This window comes from Ostreococcus lucimarinus, chromosome 15 (genome assembly GCF_000092065.1).
Source record: "Ostreococcus lucimarinus CCE9901 chromosome 15, complete sequence".
NCBI classification, from domain to species: Eukaryota; Viridiplantae; Chlorophyta; class Mamiellophyceae; order Mamiellales; family Bathycoccaceae; genus Ostreococcus; species Ostreococcus sp. 'lucimarinus'.
Window position 1 is genome coordinate 398,486 of NC_009369.1, and position 14,009 is coordinate 412,494.

At 62.9% G+C, this 14,009-nt stretch overlaps 11 protein-coding genes across 11 annotated transcripts; 7 read left to right on the forward strand and 4 right to left on the reverse strand.

The window, feature by feature from the left end:
* Positions 1–59: 59 nt before the first annotated feature.
* Positions 60–1,803, forward strand: OSTLU_40716 (predicted protein; the record flags this gene model as incomplete). Its single annotated transcript, XM_001421613.1, has 2 exons — positions 60–215; positions 406–1,803. 2 exons carry the CDS (start codon positions 60–62, stop codon positions 1,801–1,803), a joined length of 1,554 nt encoding a protein of 517 aa, XP_001421650.1.
* A 97-nt stretch (positions 1,804–1,900) lies between these two features.
* On the reverse strand, positions 1,901–3,049 carry OSTLU_27903 (predicted protein; the record flags this gene model as incomplete). Its single annotated transcript, XM_001421755.1, has 1 exon — positions 1,901–3,049. The coding sequence occupies one exon, from the start codon at positions 3,047–3,049 to the stop codon at positions 1,901–1,903; it is 1,149 nt and encodes a 382-aa protein (XP_001421792.1).
* Positions 3,050–3,114: 65 nt separating this feature from the next.
* Positions 3,115–5,423, forward strand: OSTLU_27904 (predicted protein). Its single transcript, XM_001421614.1, has one exon. It carries the CDS (start codon positions 3,120–3,122, stop codon positions 5,403–5,405), a length of 2,286 nt encoding a protein of 761 aa, XP_001421651.1. The 5' UTR covers positions 3,115–3,119; the 3' UTR covers positions 5,406–5,423.
* Positions 5,424–5,437: 14 nt separating this feature from the next.
* On the reverse strand, positions 5,438–6,067 carry OSTLU_27905 (predicted protein; the record flags this gene model as incomplete). The annotated part of the gene is made up of 1 exon (XM_001421756.1): positions 5,438–6,067. One exon carries the CDS (start codon positions 6,065–6,067, stop codon positions 5,438–5,440), a length of 630 nt encoding a protein of 209 aa, XP_001421793.1.
* A 128-nt stretch (positions 6,068–6,195) lies between these two features.
* On the forward strand, positions 6,196–6,723 carry OSTLU_7390 (predicted protein; the record flags this gene model as incomplete). Its single annotated transcript, XM_001421615.1, has 1 exon — positions 6,196–6,723. A coding segment is annotated over one exon (528 nt), but the record flags the coding sequence as incomplete, so codon positions are not given.
* Positions 6,724–6,956: 233 nt separating this feature from the next.
* OSTLU_89332 (predicted protein) lies at positions 6,957–7,808 on the forward strand (the record flags this gene model as incomplete). Its single annotated transcript, XM_001421616.1, has 1 exon — positions 6,957–7,808. One exon carries the CDS (start codon positions 6,957–6,959, stop codon positions 7,806–7,808), a length of 852 nt encoding a protein of 283 aa, XP_001421653.1.
* Positions 7,809–7,959: 151 nt separating this feature from the next.
* On the forward strand, positions 7,960–9,042 carry OSTLU_27908 (predicted protein; the record flags this gene model as incomplete). Its single annotated transcript, XM_001421617.1, has 1 exon — positions 7,960–9,042. One exon carries the CDS (start codon positions 7,960–7,962, stop codon positions 9,040–9,042), a length of 1,083 nt encoding a protein of 360 aa, XP_001421654.1.
* Positions 9,043–9,084: 42 nt separating this feature from the next.
* Positions 9,085–10,262, reverse strand: OSTLU_25622 (predicted protein). Its single transcript, XM_001421757.1, has one exon. The coding sequence runs from the start codon at positions 10,130–10,132 to the stop codon at positions 9,110–9,112; it is 1,023 nt and encodes a 340-aa protein (XP_001421794.1). The 5' UTR covers positions 10,133–10,262; the 3' UTR covers positions 9,085–9,109.
* Positions 10,263–10,386: 124 nt separating this feature from the next.
* OSTLU_40498 (predicted protein) lies at positions 10,387–11,322 on the forward strand (the record flags this gene model as incomplete). The annotated part of the gene is made up of 1 exon (XM_001421618.1): positions 10,387–11,322. The coding sequence occupies one exon, from the start codon at positions 10,387–10,389 to the stop codon at positions 11,320–11,322; it is 936 nt and encodes a 311-aa protein (XP_001421655.1).
* A 101-nt stretch (positions 11,323–11,423) lies between these two features.
* On the forward strand, positions 11,424–12,935 carry OSTLU_93818 (predicted protein; the record flags this gene model as incomplete). Its single annotated transcript, XM_001421619.1, has 1 exon — positions 11,424–12,935. The coding sequence occupies one exon, from the start codon at positions 11,424–11,426 to the stop codon at positions 12,933–12,935; it is 1,512 nt and encodes a 503-aa protein (XP_001421656.1).
* Positions 12,936–13,023: 88 nt separating this feature from the next.
* Positions 13,024–13,896, reverse strand: OSTLU_27912 (predicted protein; the record flags this gene model as incomplete). The annotated part of the gene is made up of 1 exon (XM_001421758.1): positions 13,024–13,896. One exon carries the CDS (start codon positions 13,894–13,896, stop codon positions 13,024–13,026), a length of 873 nt encoding a protein of 290 aa, XP_001421795.1.
* Between the last annotated feature and the right edge of the window lie 113 nt (positions 13,897–14,009).

Consider the following 14,009-nt stretch of genomic DNA (forward strand, 5'->3'; position numbering starts at 1 on the left):
CGAAGTCGCGCTCGTTGGATGCCGGCCGCGTCGCCATCGCGCGACGCGCGGCGCGCGTCATGTCGGCGACGCAGCTCGAGCACGCGCGACGAGCGCACGAAGAGATCGAGCGGCTGGAGCGTCGCGCGGCGCGCGCGCTGAGCGACGGCGCGCCGACGACGCACCGGGCGCGATTGACGCAGAATCGAATCGTCGACGCGATTTTAACGGCGAGCGTCGACAGGGCGAAGCGATTGGTGCGTCGATCGAGCGACGCGCGCGTCGGCGCGGTTTCGCGCGCGCGCGCGGCGTTCGGGCGCGCGAGACGCGCCGGGAGGGGTGAAAGACGACGGATGGGGCGTTAGGGCAATTTGGACGCGCGAGCGCGACTGACGAACGAACGCGAACGCGAACGAACGCGCGCAGCGACGAACGTACGCGGACGACGATGGATCGATGCGGGAAGAGGCGGAGAGCATGGGCGACGGTGAGGACGTCGAGAGGGCGCTGCGAGGGTTCTATGAGGCGGTGAAGGAGACGCGGCGGTCGCACGCGGCGCGCGCGGGGGCGGTGGCGGAGGCGGGCGGAGCGTTCGCGGAGGAAATCGTAGAAGAGGCGGAGCGCGCGGTCGGTGGGGTGTTTAGTGGAGAGGAGAATAGTGGGAGGTATTTGGATTTGCACGAATCGCACATGACGTACGCGAACGCGACGTTCGGGGAGAGGTGCGATTATTCAGAGTATTTGGAACGGTGCGGGAATTTCGCCGAGACGCCGAGGTCGAAGAAGTTTTGCGCGGCGTACACCGATTATTTGGACGCGTTGTTGGCGTACTTGCGATCGTTTCATGAGCGCGCGATTCCTCTGCAGTTCGTTCACAAGGCGTTAGCGCAAGACGCGGAGGAGTTTGAGCGCCGATGGAAAAAGGGCGAGTGTCCGGGGTGGGAAGACGGCGGCGTGCGCGCCGTGGACGAAAAGACCCTCGAGTCGAGCGCGGTGGATCTCTCGGCGTTCAAGTCTTTGAAAGACATGGAAAAGGCGCTCGACGTCGATGCGATCAAATCCGCCCTCGGGTCCTTGGGTCTGAAGGCGGGAGGCACGCCCGAGCAGCGCGCCGAGCGATTGTGGAGCGTCAAGGGCAAAAAGCTGAGCGACATCGACCGAAAGCTCTTCGCCAAGGGTGTAGTCCTCGGTTCTGCGTCGTCGACGTCAAAGAAGAAAAAGTCACAAAACGGTGAAGACGGCGACGCGAAAGTCAAGGCTGAAAACCGCGCGCGCGCCATCGCCTTCAAAGAGAGCCAGTGCGCGCTCGTGTTGAAGCTCCTCGGCAAGCAACTCGACGCGACGCGCACCAACGTGGAGAAGAAATCCACGCTTTCGCTCGCAGAGCTTCAAGCCGAGGCCGAGGAAGACGATGATTTCTCCGACGCGGAAACGGATGAGGACGAAGAAATTTACAACCCGTTGAAGTTACCGTTGGGGTGGGACGGGAAACCGATTCCGTACTGGCTTTACAAGCTTCACGGTTTGAACATGGAGTACACGTGCGAGATTTGCGGTAATTACTCTTATTGGGGACGACGCGCCTTCGAGCGCCATTTCACCGAGTGGCGACATCAGCACGGCATGCGGTGCTTGAAAATCCCGTACACGAAAGCCTTCAACGAAGTGACGTCCATCGCCGACGCCGCGGCGTTGCACAAAAATTTGTCCCAACGCGAGGTGGGAACCTTCAACGTCAAGCTCGATGCCGAAGTGGAAGACGCACAAGGAAACGTGTACAACAAGAAGACGTACGAAGATTTACAGCGTCAAGGCTTACTTTAGCGCGTCGCGGTTGTGATTGAACGAAACGTCGACAAAACGACGTCGTCGATGTGCGAGCGCGCTCGCATTATAAGCTAATCGCAGCTAATACTACTGTTCACCGTTTGCGTTTCTTGTGCTCGTCGTGCGAAAGCTTGAGCGCGGCGCAAATTGTGACGTACGCGCCCTCCGGGATATCGCGGGCGATTTCGTCCAGCGCCGACATCGCGTCGTCGAGCTTTGATTCTTCCGCGTCTTTCAGCGTGAGCATGTACGTCAGGCACGCGGTAAAGTGCAATCTACGCGCGGCGTCGATGCACTGGTCTTTGTCCCAAGGACACCCGTGCTCGTGCGCGTACTTCAAACACTCCAACTGTCCATCATAGGCGGCATCACGGCACGTATCCTCGTTCCAAGGACACCCGCGCTCGTGCGCGTACTTCAAACACTCCAAGCTTCCACTCCCGGCGGCACGTGCGCACGTCTCCTCGTGCCAAGGACACCCGTTCTCGTGCGCGTACTTCAAACACTCCAAATGTCCATTCAAGGCGGCAAATGAGCACGTCCTCTCGTTCCAAGGACATCCGTGCTCGCGCGCGTACTTCAAACACTCCAAATGTCCATTCGAGGCGGCAACCGCGCACGTTTTCTCGTCCCAAGGACACCCGCGCTCGTGCAAGTACTTCAAACACTCCAACTGTCCTTTCCAGGCGGCAGAGATGCACGTCTCTTCGTCCCAATCACACCCTTGCTCGTGCGCGTACTTCAAACACTCCAACTGTCCATTCGAAGCGGCATTATTGCACGTCCTCAGGTTCCAATCGCATCCGTGCTCGCGCGCGTACTTCAAACACTCCAACTGTCCATGCGAAGCGGCAGCGTTGCACGTCCCTTTGTCCCAAGGACACCCGTGCTCGTGCGCGTACTTCAAACACTCCAAATGTCCACTATAGGCGGCACATGCGCACGTATCCTCGTGCCAAGGACACCCGTTCTCGTGCGCGTACTTCAAACACTCCAAATGTCCATTCGAGGCGGCAGACTTGCACGTCCAAGCGTTCCAACGACACCCGCGCTCGCGCAAGTACTTTAAACATTCCAAATGTCCAGTCGAAGCGGCTTCCGCGCAGTCCGGCGCCGTGAACGCGAGCGCGAGCAAGCGCATATAACTTTCATGTCCATTCAAAGCGGCTTCCGCGATGTGCGACGCCGCGAACGCGCGCTCGCGCAAGCGCGCCAACGCGGTCGCCTCCTCGCTCGACGCCATCGGCGCCGATCGTCGCGCCTCACCGTCGCGCGCGCGTCGGCGTCGACGCCGCGCGTCACACTCTGCCGCGATGGTCGAGCGCGCGCCGCGTCGTCGTCGCGCGCGCTCGCCCGTCGCGCGTCGCGCGCGTCGCGCGCTCGATCGATTCCGCGATGAACTCGGCGGTCCCGCGCCGTCGGCGTCGATCGCGACGTCGCGCGCGGCGCCGAGCGACGAGGACGACGCCGACGCGGAATCGCGACCGCGCCGGGACGACGCCGCCGCCGACGCGCGCGGCGCGGACGTCGCGGCGCTGCGAAGCGCGCTGACGTGCGTGATCACGAACGCGCTGTTCGTGGACCCGGTGACGACGGCGTGCGGACACACGTTCGAGCGGGACGCGCTCGCGAGGTGGCTCACGCGAGGCGAGCGAGAACGCGCGGCGGGACGAGACGGACGCGGACGCGTCGCGAGCGGGGAGGCGCCGGCGAGCTGCCCGCAGTGTCGATCGCCGCTGTATCACGAATTGCCGCACGAGTGGCCGGTGAACACGACGGTGCGGGAGTGCGTGGAGGCGACGTTCGGAAGGGAGGCGGCGCTGGGAGAGGCGGAGGCGAGACGCGAGGCGAACGCGCGAGGCGAACGCGAGGACGATCGACGAGGGCGCGACGGCGGCGAGGGAACGAGACGACGACGCGCGCAGGATGAGGCGTGGGTGTCGACGCGAGGGAACGTGAACGTCGTGGGACCGACGTACGAGCTTCCGATGTTTTTTCTCGAGGCGTTGGTGCCGGGGCAGGAGGTCACGCTGAACGTGTTCGAGGCCAAGTATAAGGTGCTGGTGCGACGATGTTTGAGCGGATCGAGGAAGTTTTTGATGATGACGAACGAGGATAGCAACGAGGAACATTATTTGGAGGACTTGGAAGACGACGACGCGACGGCGGCCGTCTCTCGAGGCGTGGCGGATGGGTACGGATTGACGGATGTCGATTTGGCGCAGTTTGGGCGATTTTGCGCCGAGTGTCAAATCGTGACGTGTCAAGAGCTCGTCGATGGGCGGTTTTTGGTGCGCATTCGCGCCATGCGACACGTCTTCGTGCACAGCGCGGTGAAGGATCCATCTGGGTTCATCGTCGCCAGGTGCTCGCGCGTTCGCGACGAAATCAACGCGGATCTGAGCGTGCTCGACAACAGGGGCTTCAAAGACGACAGCGAACTGCGGAAAGCCAACGCGGCGGCGGTGAAGCTCGAACTTCGCATAGATCGCGTGCTAGAGCTTTTCGACGTGTGGGTCGCGATGACGATCGGCTCGCGTTGGTTGTACAATTACGGCGGATCGATGAGCCAATTGCTTCAAGCCGTCGGCCCGTCTCCGCGCAGGGAATCTCCGAGCGATCTCGCGTGGTGGATCGTGCGCGTGCTCAATCCACTGCCGACGATCGACGGCACGATCGAGATGCGATCGATTTGCTTGAACACGTCGCACATCGACACGCGGTTTCAAGTCATAGCGCAAATGCTGATTTATTCGCTCTCCCTCGTGCAGCGCATCAACGTTCGCGACTGGACCAAGCGCGAGCACGTCGTGGCGGTGAGCGTATGCAACGAATTATTCGCGGTACTCAGCGAATCACCCAGTGATGCCGCCGGCGATTTACGTCGCGAACGATTGGTGGAGGACATCTATGAATTGCTCTACGACGTGGACTTTATCGAGCACGAAGCGTACGAAGGCTTACGCATTTGCCCTCCGGGCTACGACGACCCCCAAGGCGTGGCCGCAAAATCCTTTCTCTTAGAAAAGAGCAAGAGACCGGATCCATCGAAACAAACCGATAGCAAAAAGGCGCAGTCTGAACAGACGAAGTGGAGCGATTACCCTCCTCCGGTGTTCGACGCAGTGATGGACCGCTTGATATGGGAGCACGGTTACGGCGCGTTGGCGCTCGCGGCGTGGCGCGCGCTGTCGGATTACGAGTGCGGCGACCCCAAACTCAAGCGATGGAACGAGCGCCTTCTCGCGCATTGCCCGAGCAGCATCAATGTCGGGACGCACGTGAAGGACACGAACGAGCTGTTGCGATTATCCCGCAAGTTCAGCAAGTGTCTTCGCCGCGACATGCGATGCGGCTTTTACAAATTTTTATACCTCTTCGACTTGTGTCGAATGCTCGTCTATTTAGTCTACCGCGTCCTCGTGTTGGTCATCTTCGCCCTCGGATTCTTGTTCGAGCTCGCCTTCGACCGTGAGTTCCACGGTGGGCACAGAACCGCCGCACGCGGGCTCTTCATGGCTGTCGCAATCGGCGCGGCGAGCGGCTTGTTCGCTCGAAGCTCGCTCGACGCGTACTTGGGTCGCGTTCGGAGCGAATGAATGAGTCATTTGATGTAAGCATAACAGTAAATCTACCCCCGCTTCTGGCGCTTATTATCCAACACCGCCTTCGTCGCCACCACGCGCCCGCTCCGACCGTACCTCCACCGCTCGTACTCCGCCTGCGCCATCCTTCCCGCGTCCCAAATCCTCCGCTCCTCGCGCGACAGCAACCGCTCCGTCTTATCGTCGTCGCCTACCCTTCCGATCGAATCCACCAGCACTTCCCGCCACCGTCGCTCCAACGCATCACTTATCTTTTCCTTCAACTCGATCACCGGTTCCATCGCCTCCGCGTCGTCTCCCGCGTCTCGTTCGAGCGCGTCCAACGTCGCCCTCGCGAATCCAAAGTACGACTCGCACGTCGTCCTCAAGTTTGTGATCTTCGCCCCGTCCTCCGCCTTCAACAGCGCGAACACGTCGTCCGCGAACGCCGCGGGCGTCTCACAAATGTACACGTCCTTCGCCATCTCCCCGTCCAGCCACCACAGCGGCACGGGCGCGCGATGCTCCTTCGGGACGTCGGCGCGACCGTTTGAATCCTTCTTCGCCTTGGGACCGATGACTTCCGGGCCGACCGTCGCCGCGCCCCACGCGAACTCCACCGTGACCGCGTGTTCGCGCGCTAAGAAATCATCGATGTCGTAGTAATCCCGCCGCATCTCGCCCGCGCGATCGACGCGCGCGTCGCGAAGTGTCGCCGAGCCGTCGCGCGCCGTCCCGAAAAGCGCACCGGCCGCACACGATGACGCCCGCAGACGTCGAAGCGACGTCGTTCGACGACGTCGACGCGCTCGTGTTCGACTGCGATGGAACGCTGATCGACACCATGGGATTGTTTTACGTCGCCGACGTCCGGGCGTGCGACGAGGTCGGGGTGAAGATGTCGAAGGGGACGTTTTACGAGCTCGCGGGCGTCCCCATACGGGACATATTCCGTAAACTGTGCGTCGAACAGGGCGCGGCGAGCGACGACGCGACGCTGGACGCGATGGTGCGGTCGTGCGGCGCGCACGCGCGCGCGCTCGGGCCGCCGAAGGCGATCGAGTGCGTCGTGGAGGTGGCGAGGAACGCGAAGGCGCGCGGGAAACGCGTCGCCGTGGCGTCGAGCGGCGTCAAGACGACCGTGCTCGAGCACCTCGAGCACCACGGATTATTAGATTTATTCGAAGTCGTCGTCACGTGCGAGGACGTGACGCGCGGGAAGCCCGCGCCGGATCTGTACGCGCTCGCGGCGGAAAAATTAGGCGTCGCGCCCGAGCGGTGCTGCGCGTACGAGGACGCCGTCCTCGGCGTGGAGAGCGCGCGCGCCGCGGGGTACAAGCGCGTCGTGGACGTTCGCGCGATGTCTGGGTACCATCCGACGGATTATTTATGCTCGAACGAGCCGTAGCGCGCGCTGTATTCTTTCCCTCGCGTCTCGCGTTCCTTCGTCGGCGGCACACCTCGACGCGAGCGATGCGCGCGGCCGCGGCGTCCGTCGTCGCCGTTCGCGTCCTCGCGCGCGCGTCGTCCTCGCGCGCGCGCGCGTCGTTCTCGCGCGCGCGCGCGATGTCGCGCGCGTCGCCGACGTTCGTGGACACGCACGCGCACGTCGACGTCGTGCTGGATAAACTCGGCCTGCCCTCCGCGGATGCGTACCTCGAGTACGCCGACGCGTTCGCGCGCGAGCACGGCGCCGCGGCCGCGCTCGAGGCGTGCGTCACGATCGGATGCTCGGAGAAGAGCCTCGCGAGCGCGGCGGCGGTCGTGGACGGGAGCGAGAGAATGTTCGGCGCGTACGGGTGTCACCCGCTGAGCGCGCGAGAGTGGACGAGGACGAGGACGCGCGTTCGCGAGATGTTGACCACGGGCGCGCGCGTCGTCGCGGTCGGAGAGACGGGATTGGATTATCACAGGATCCGCGACGACGCGGAGGACGGGGAGGACGCGGAGGCGTACAAGACGACGCAAAGGGACGCGTTCGCGGAGCAAATGCGCTTGGCGACGGAACTCGGGCTGCCGCTCATCGTGCACACGCGAGAGGCCGAGACGGACACCGTCGCGATGATGAAGGAACATTTACCCGCGGACGCGCGCGTGCACGTGCACTGCTTCACGTCGAGCGTCGGGATGGCGATGGAATTGTTGCGCGCGTTTCCAAATTTGTGCCTCGGCTTCACCGGCGTATCGACGTTTAAAAACGGGCAGGACGTTCGCGACACGATCAAAGAGGTACCGCTCGATCGCATTTTGCTCGAAACCGACTCGCCGTACATGGCGCCGGTTCCATTCAGAGGGCAAACGTGCCACCCCGCGATGGGCGAGCGCGTCGCGCACGCCGTCGCCGCCGTGCACGAAGTCGACGTCGAGGAAGTCTTCGCGCGATGCCGCGAGAACACGAGGCGCGTGTACGGCATTTAAGTGTATTCCTAGAACCATCAGCCATTGCATCCGATTCATCATTAACCGTAATCTTTCGCCGCGTCCCGCGTTCGCGTCCCGCGTTCGCGTCCCGCGCGGCATTCCGCGCCCCTCGGCCGTCGTCATGCCGCGCCCGCGCCTCGTCGAGACCATGCTCGACGCCGACAACGCGTCCACGCGCGCGCGCGCCTTCGAACGCGGCGCGACGCTCCAGCCCGAATACGATTCGTTCTCTTGGCTCAAGACTGCGCTCCTCGCGACGCCTCGCGCGCGCGGCTTGCGCGCGTTCGCCTGGCCCTGGCTCTGTATCAACGGCGTGAGCGTGTTGTGGACGTCGCTCTACGAGCTCGCGCTGCCCAAGCGGACGTCGTCGCTCGGAAGCTTCGGCATGGTGTACCAGCTCGTGTTCTCGACGATGGGATTTCTGTTGGTTTTTCGGTTGAGCCGAGCGGCGGTGCGGTTCTGGGATTGCCGCGCGGCGTTCGGGAACTTTAACGTCGGCGTGCGAAGGCTCGTGGACGTGGCGCTGGTGCACGGGAAAGGACGAGACGCGCGGGCGCTGGATGATGTGTGCGCGTGGGCGTGCGCGTTCGTCGTGGCGAGTAAACAGTTTTTGCGAGGCGTGAAGACGATTTCGGCGGAGGAGGTGATGGGGATTCTGAGCGACGATGACCGGAAGCGAGTGGAGAACGCGAGACATCCGCCGTTGTATTGCGCGTCGATGCTCAGACGGGCGATTCATCGCGCGTTCGGGGTGGATGAGAAAGGCGGGACGACGAGCGATACGATTCGACTCGAGTCGCGCTTGCGGCAGTTGCACGAGCAGTGTGATTTTTTAATCACCAACGAGGGCGCGTTAGAGCGATTGCGAGGGACCAAGTTGCCGATGATCTACGTGATGCATTTGAGAACGTTTTTAATGGCGTATTGCGTCTCTATGCCGTTCGTGTTCGTAAACCAGTGGCGCTGGGGGACAATCGTCGCCGTCGCCGTCGTGTCCTTCGCGCTGTTGGGCATCGAGGGCGCGGCGACGGAGTGCGAGATTCCATTCTCTGCCGACCACGCGAATCACTTGCGGATGGATCAGTACGCGCAAGCGTGTCTTTTGAGCGTTGGTGCGTACTTGGCGTGGAACGAGCGGCTCGAGGGAGCAAACGATTTCGGTCATCGCGAGGGCAACGTCTCGTGCGCGTCGCTCGAAGATTTAGTCATCGACGTCGATACGAACGTCTAGAGCACCTGAATGTCGGTAGAAGTATACTTATTATTAAACGCAAGAGCATGCAAGAGCGCGCGCGCGATCACTTGGCGAAGCCGCCGTAGATTTCTTTGACGTTCTCGATCGCGTACACTTCGCCGTGTTCGGGGAGGACGCCAAAGGACAAATCAAACGACACGACGCCGCAGTTGACGATTTTCTTCTTCTTTCCCGGGCACGTCGAGTCGAAGGGTAAATACGTCTTGAAGAACTCGCGGAACCAGATGGAGTGACCGCCGGCGATGACGACGTCGGCGTCCTGATTCATCACCCACGCGGCGAACTCTCGCATGGAGTCGCGGCCTTTTCGGTTGAGCTTCTTCTGACCGGCGTTCGACGACGCGTCGAAGAGTTTAGCTTCGTCGACGCTGGACACGCCGAGTTCTTTCGCGAGCGTTTGTGTCGGCACAAAATCGCCCTTCTTACACGCCAACGCATACGTGTCGACGTTGCGCGCCATCTCTTGCAAAGCGCTGTGAATGATTATTTTATCGTTCGCCTTCGCGTTCGACAACCGGCACCACAGCGCGTGCGCAGTGGTGTTCACCGCTCGCCGCAAATTACTGCTCGCGATGACCGATTTACCTCGAAGCCCCAACATGACGTCCACGACGTCACCGACGTATCCTTTCGTCTGGCTCTTCGCCGCGCGAGACGCCGATTCCGTCGCGAAGTGCGCGCGCAGCGCCTGCGCCTGCGCCACCCCCGTCGCGCTCAGCGGCGAATCCAAAAAAAACGAATCTCGCGCGAAAAACTTCCCCAGCTCCGCGATGACGCCCCCGATCAGTCGCACTGGAAACGTGTGATCAAACTTTCGATTGAACACCTCGTTCCACGTGCTCTCACCGTGTCGAATGAAGACGACGGTGCGCGTCTTCGTCGCCCGCGTCGCCAGCGTCTTCGGGTCCACCTTCGACCGCTTCCATCGCTTCTCATCGCTCGCCACCAGGTGCGCGTTCGCGCGCACCGCGTCGTGCACCTTTCGCACGCCGCGTTTCGCGCGCTTATCGACGAGCGACGCGCAGAGCAGGGCGCCGTACGCGGTGAGCAGCGCGCGCAGAATCATCGCAATCGTCGCCGCGCGCGCCCCGCTCGTCGCGCTCGAGCCCGCGTCCGCGAACCGCAGCGCGCCGAACAGCGCGTCCGCGAGCGCGCGCGCGATCGAACGCTCGATCGGCGGCGGCGCGCGCGAGAACATGCGCGTCGAAGAGTGCCGCGGTCGTCTGCCGTCGTCCTTCGTCCTTCGTCATTCGCCGACGGCCGTCGACGCGACGCTCGACGGTTCGCGCGACGCGCGCGACGCGCGCGCGGCGACGCGCGATGCCCGAGCGACGCGCGGACGCGCGCGGGCGGCGCGCGCGGACGATTGTATCCGTCGTTCGCGATGGCTGTCGTCGCTTCATCGCGCGCGCGCTCCGCGCCGGCCCGATCCCGCGGCACGTGGCGGTGATCATGGATGGGAATCGTCGGTTCGCTTGCGCGAGCGGCGTGGCGCTGGCGCGCGGGCACGCGCGCGGCGCGGACGTGCTCAGGGAGGCGTGCGCGTGGTGCTTCGAGCTCGGCGTGGAGACGCTGAGCGTCTACGCGCTGAGCACGGAGAATTTCAAGCGCTCGGAGCGCGAGCTCGAGGCGTTGTTCGATTTGGCGTGCGGGGAAATCGGAACGCTGATCGACGACGAAGGGTTGCGACTTAGAGAGGCGCGCGTGCACGTGAGCGGGGATTTGGACGCGCTGCCGAAGCGCGTGCGAGACAAGGCGAAGGAGGCGATGGAAAAGACGAAGGATAATCGAGGACCGATGTTGAACGTGTGCATGGCGTACACGGGGCGAGAGGATATCGCGCGCGCGGTGATGAAGACGCGGGAAGACGTCCGGGGAGGAGCGTTGGACGCGAGCGAGGTGGACGAACGCGCGGTGGCGTCGCGATTGCACGGCGCCGAGCGGGAAATCGAGCTCGGAGCAGGCATGCCGGAGGTTGATTTGCTCGTGCGCACGAGCGGGGAAACGCGGTTGAGCGATTTTATGCTCTTCAACGCGCGATTCGCGAAGTTGGTGTTCGTGGAGGTGTTGTGGCCGGATTTCACGTTTATGGATTTTGTGCACGCGGTTTGGCAGTATCAGCTCGGGGCGAAGGATTTGAAACGGTCGAGACAGGCGTACGGCGACGCGAATGCGATCGAGGCGGAATCTGCCGTCGTCGCCGAGGTTCGCGTTCAGCCGGGGCGCGTGGCGAAAGGGGCGAAGCGTAGTGTGTAGTCTAGTTTGTGTGCAATTGTAGTTGTTAGATGATGATTCGCGACGACGAGGGATGTACGTGACGCGCGAACCCGTCGCACTCGTCGACGCGCGCTCGGTCGATGCGCGCGAGTCTCTTGCGCGCGACGACAGTTGTTCTCCTGTTATATGCATCGACCGTGGCGAACGCGGCGTCGCTTAATGCTTTCGGTCAGGACGGTTTGTTTGAGTTCGACACCGTGACGGTTGCCATCCCATCCGCGTCGGCTCGCGAGGGAGGGGAAATCGTCGTCACGCATCCCACGGGCGTGATGGATGAACCCGCGCCGCTCGTGCTCTTCATGTTTCCAATACACGGTTTTCCGTTCTCGACATGGCGAACGCTCATGGCGAACGTCATTCGCGCGCTTGCGTCCAACGGCTTTGCCGTCGCGACGCCGGCGAGTATCGACCCGAACGGGAATCGCCCGATCCAAGGAGGCATGTTCCCAGGAACCACTTCGACGGTGAGCGGCATCGATCTTCGCGAGATGGCGACGCGCTATCTGAATTTTTTCACGCACGCGAGCAGGTACTTGGTCGACCTCGCGCAGTCGGATCCGAGCTTCGCGTTGCACGGCAAGCTCGATACGTCTCGCATCGGCACGATGGGCTTCAGCGTCGGCGGCGCTCTATCGCAATACCTCGCTCAGCGGCTAGATGCGGAGCTCCCCGGAAGAGTGGTAGCAGAAGTCGCGCTCGCGCCTACCATCGGCACGGAAGTTCCCTTCACAGGCGTCGACGACATCGGCGCCGAATTGTTTCGCGAGTTCGCGAGCTCGATGACGGTCCCAACCGTCTTTGTCGCCGGAGAAAACGATGGAATGGGTGGTCTGCGAGATTCGGCGATTTACTACGACCAATCGCGCGCACCGAGAGTGCGTGTGACTGCTGGTAATGGCGCCACGCATTGTCACGCCATCGTGCCGATGAGCGAATGCGATCTCGTTCAAGGCACCAGAGGTTTACAGAGCTTGGACTCCATCATCGCGCACGCGATGATGACGCTGTATCTTCGGCCAGACACGCCACGTTGGCGCGACGAACGTGAGTTAGCGACGGAAATCATATGGCGTGATGGTCTCGAGGCGCTTCACGCGCAAATGGTGACGCCGCTCGCGCCGCCGAACCGCGCGTGGGAGATTAGAAAAGTCGAACGCGATCCCGAGTTGTCTTTGACGATGAACGCGTATTCGGTCGCCGCACCGCTCGCGCCGCAATCGGTCGAGCTCATCGCTGTGGTGCGTTCATCGTCGCGCGCCGACGAATGCGACGAAGTGCAGGTGACGGTGGAGAACGTTCCAGTCGGCATCGAGGCGACGGTGACGCGATTATCGCCGACAGAGTTTGGAGTCGACGTGCGATGGACGACGGTGCCACAGCGCGCGCGCGGCGCACAAACGCGACAGTTTCTCGGAAACTTGCTCAACGCGAGATCAAACAGGCGTCCAGTCCAGGTGTCGAGCGAGTTCGGACCTCGCGTCGGCTTCGCCGCGCCCTCGCAGAGCGTGTTGACGATTCAGGCGAAACACGCGTGCGTGCGATCCGGCTTCGCCTTCGCGGACGTCTTCGTGAACCAGCCGTACGCGTATTGATGAGACGCAAATGATATAAAGTGGCATCACAACATCATAATTTCACACGCGCGCGCCGCTCGCCTAACGAATGTGGTGCCTAAAAGACTCAATTATCGACGCCGACTCGCCCGTCGAATCCGTCGAGCGCCCCCCCCCACGAATCGACCGGCGGTAACTCCACCGCGAATCGATTGAACGGCACGCGCCCGGTGCCCGACGAGCGCACTCGACCGTCCATTCGCAACCCAACGTAAACCCCTTTATCGTCGCTCACCTTTGACATCTTCTTCTGTTCCGCGACCCACTCCAACCAATCGTTCGCGCGCAGCGGCGTGCATCGAAACTTGCGATCCTCGGCGCTCGGCGCCTCGATCGCGCCGTCTCCTCGAATCACCGGCACCACGAGCACCCCGCGCTCGATCAACGCCTCCCTGACGTCCTCCGCGTCCTCCAGCGCGGTTCGCGCGTACGCCTCGTCCCCGCTCACCACGACTACCCTCGAAAACGACCGCAAATCCTCCAACCGCACCGTCTTCCCCCCCGCGAGCTCCACCCGCAATCGCCCCAACCTCTCCTCGCGCCCGATCCTCGCCATCTGTCGCTCGCGCGCCGCCTCCTCTCGCGCGTACAGCCACGCGAACGTCGCCAGCGCCGCGCCGTCGATCGCCAAATTCTCCAGCGATCCCTCCAGCGGCGGCGCGTTCGGCGCCCCCGCCGCCTTCGTCGCCGCCTGGATCGTCGCGATCCCGAATCCGATCGTCGCCGACGCCGCGCACGCGCCGTAGAGGAACTGTCGAGCCACGCGAAACGGCGCCTGCGCCTCGCTTCGCAGTTTCGTCTCGTTCGAGTACCGCGCGTCGTCGTCCTCGAGCGCGCGTCGCGGCGTCGTCGTCGCGCGTCGCGCCGGCCGTCGCGCCGCGCGTCGCGCCGTCGGTCGCGCCGCCGGTCGCGCGCTCGACCGCGCCGGCGCCGTCGCCATCGCCATCGCCGCGCGTCGTCGTCCCCCGTCGACGCAGTGCGCGGTCTTCGAGCATCGTACCCGGTCCGTGTTTTTAATCGACGAACCGCGAGACTCGGGTTCGAATCCCACGA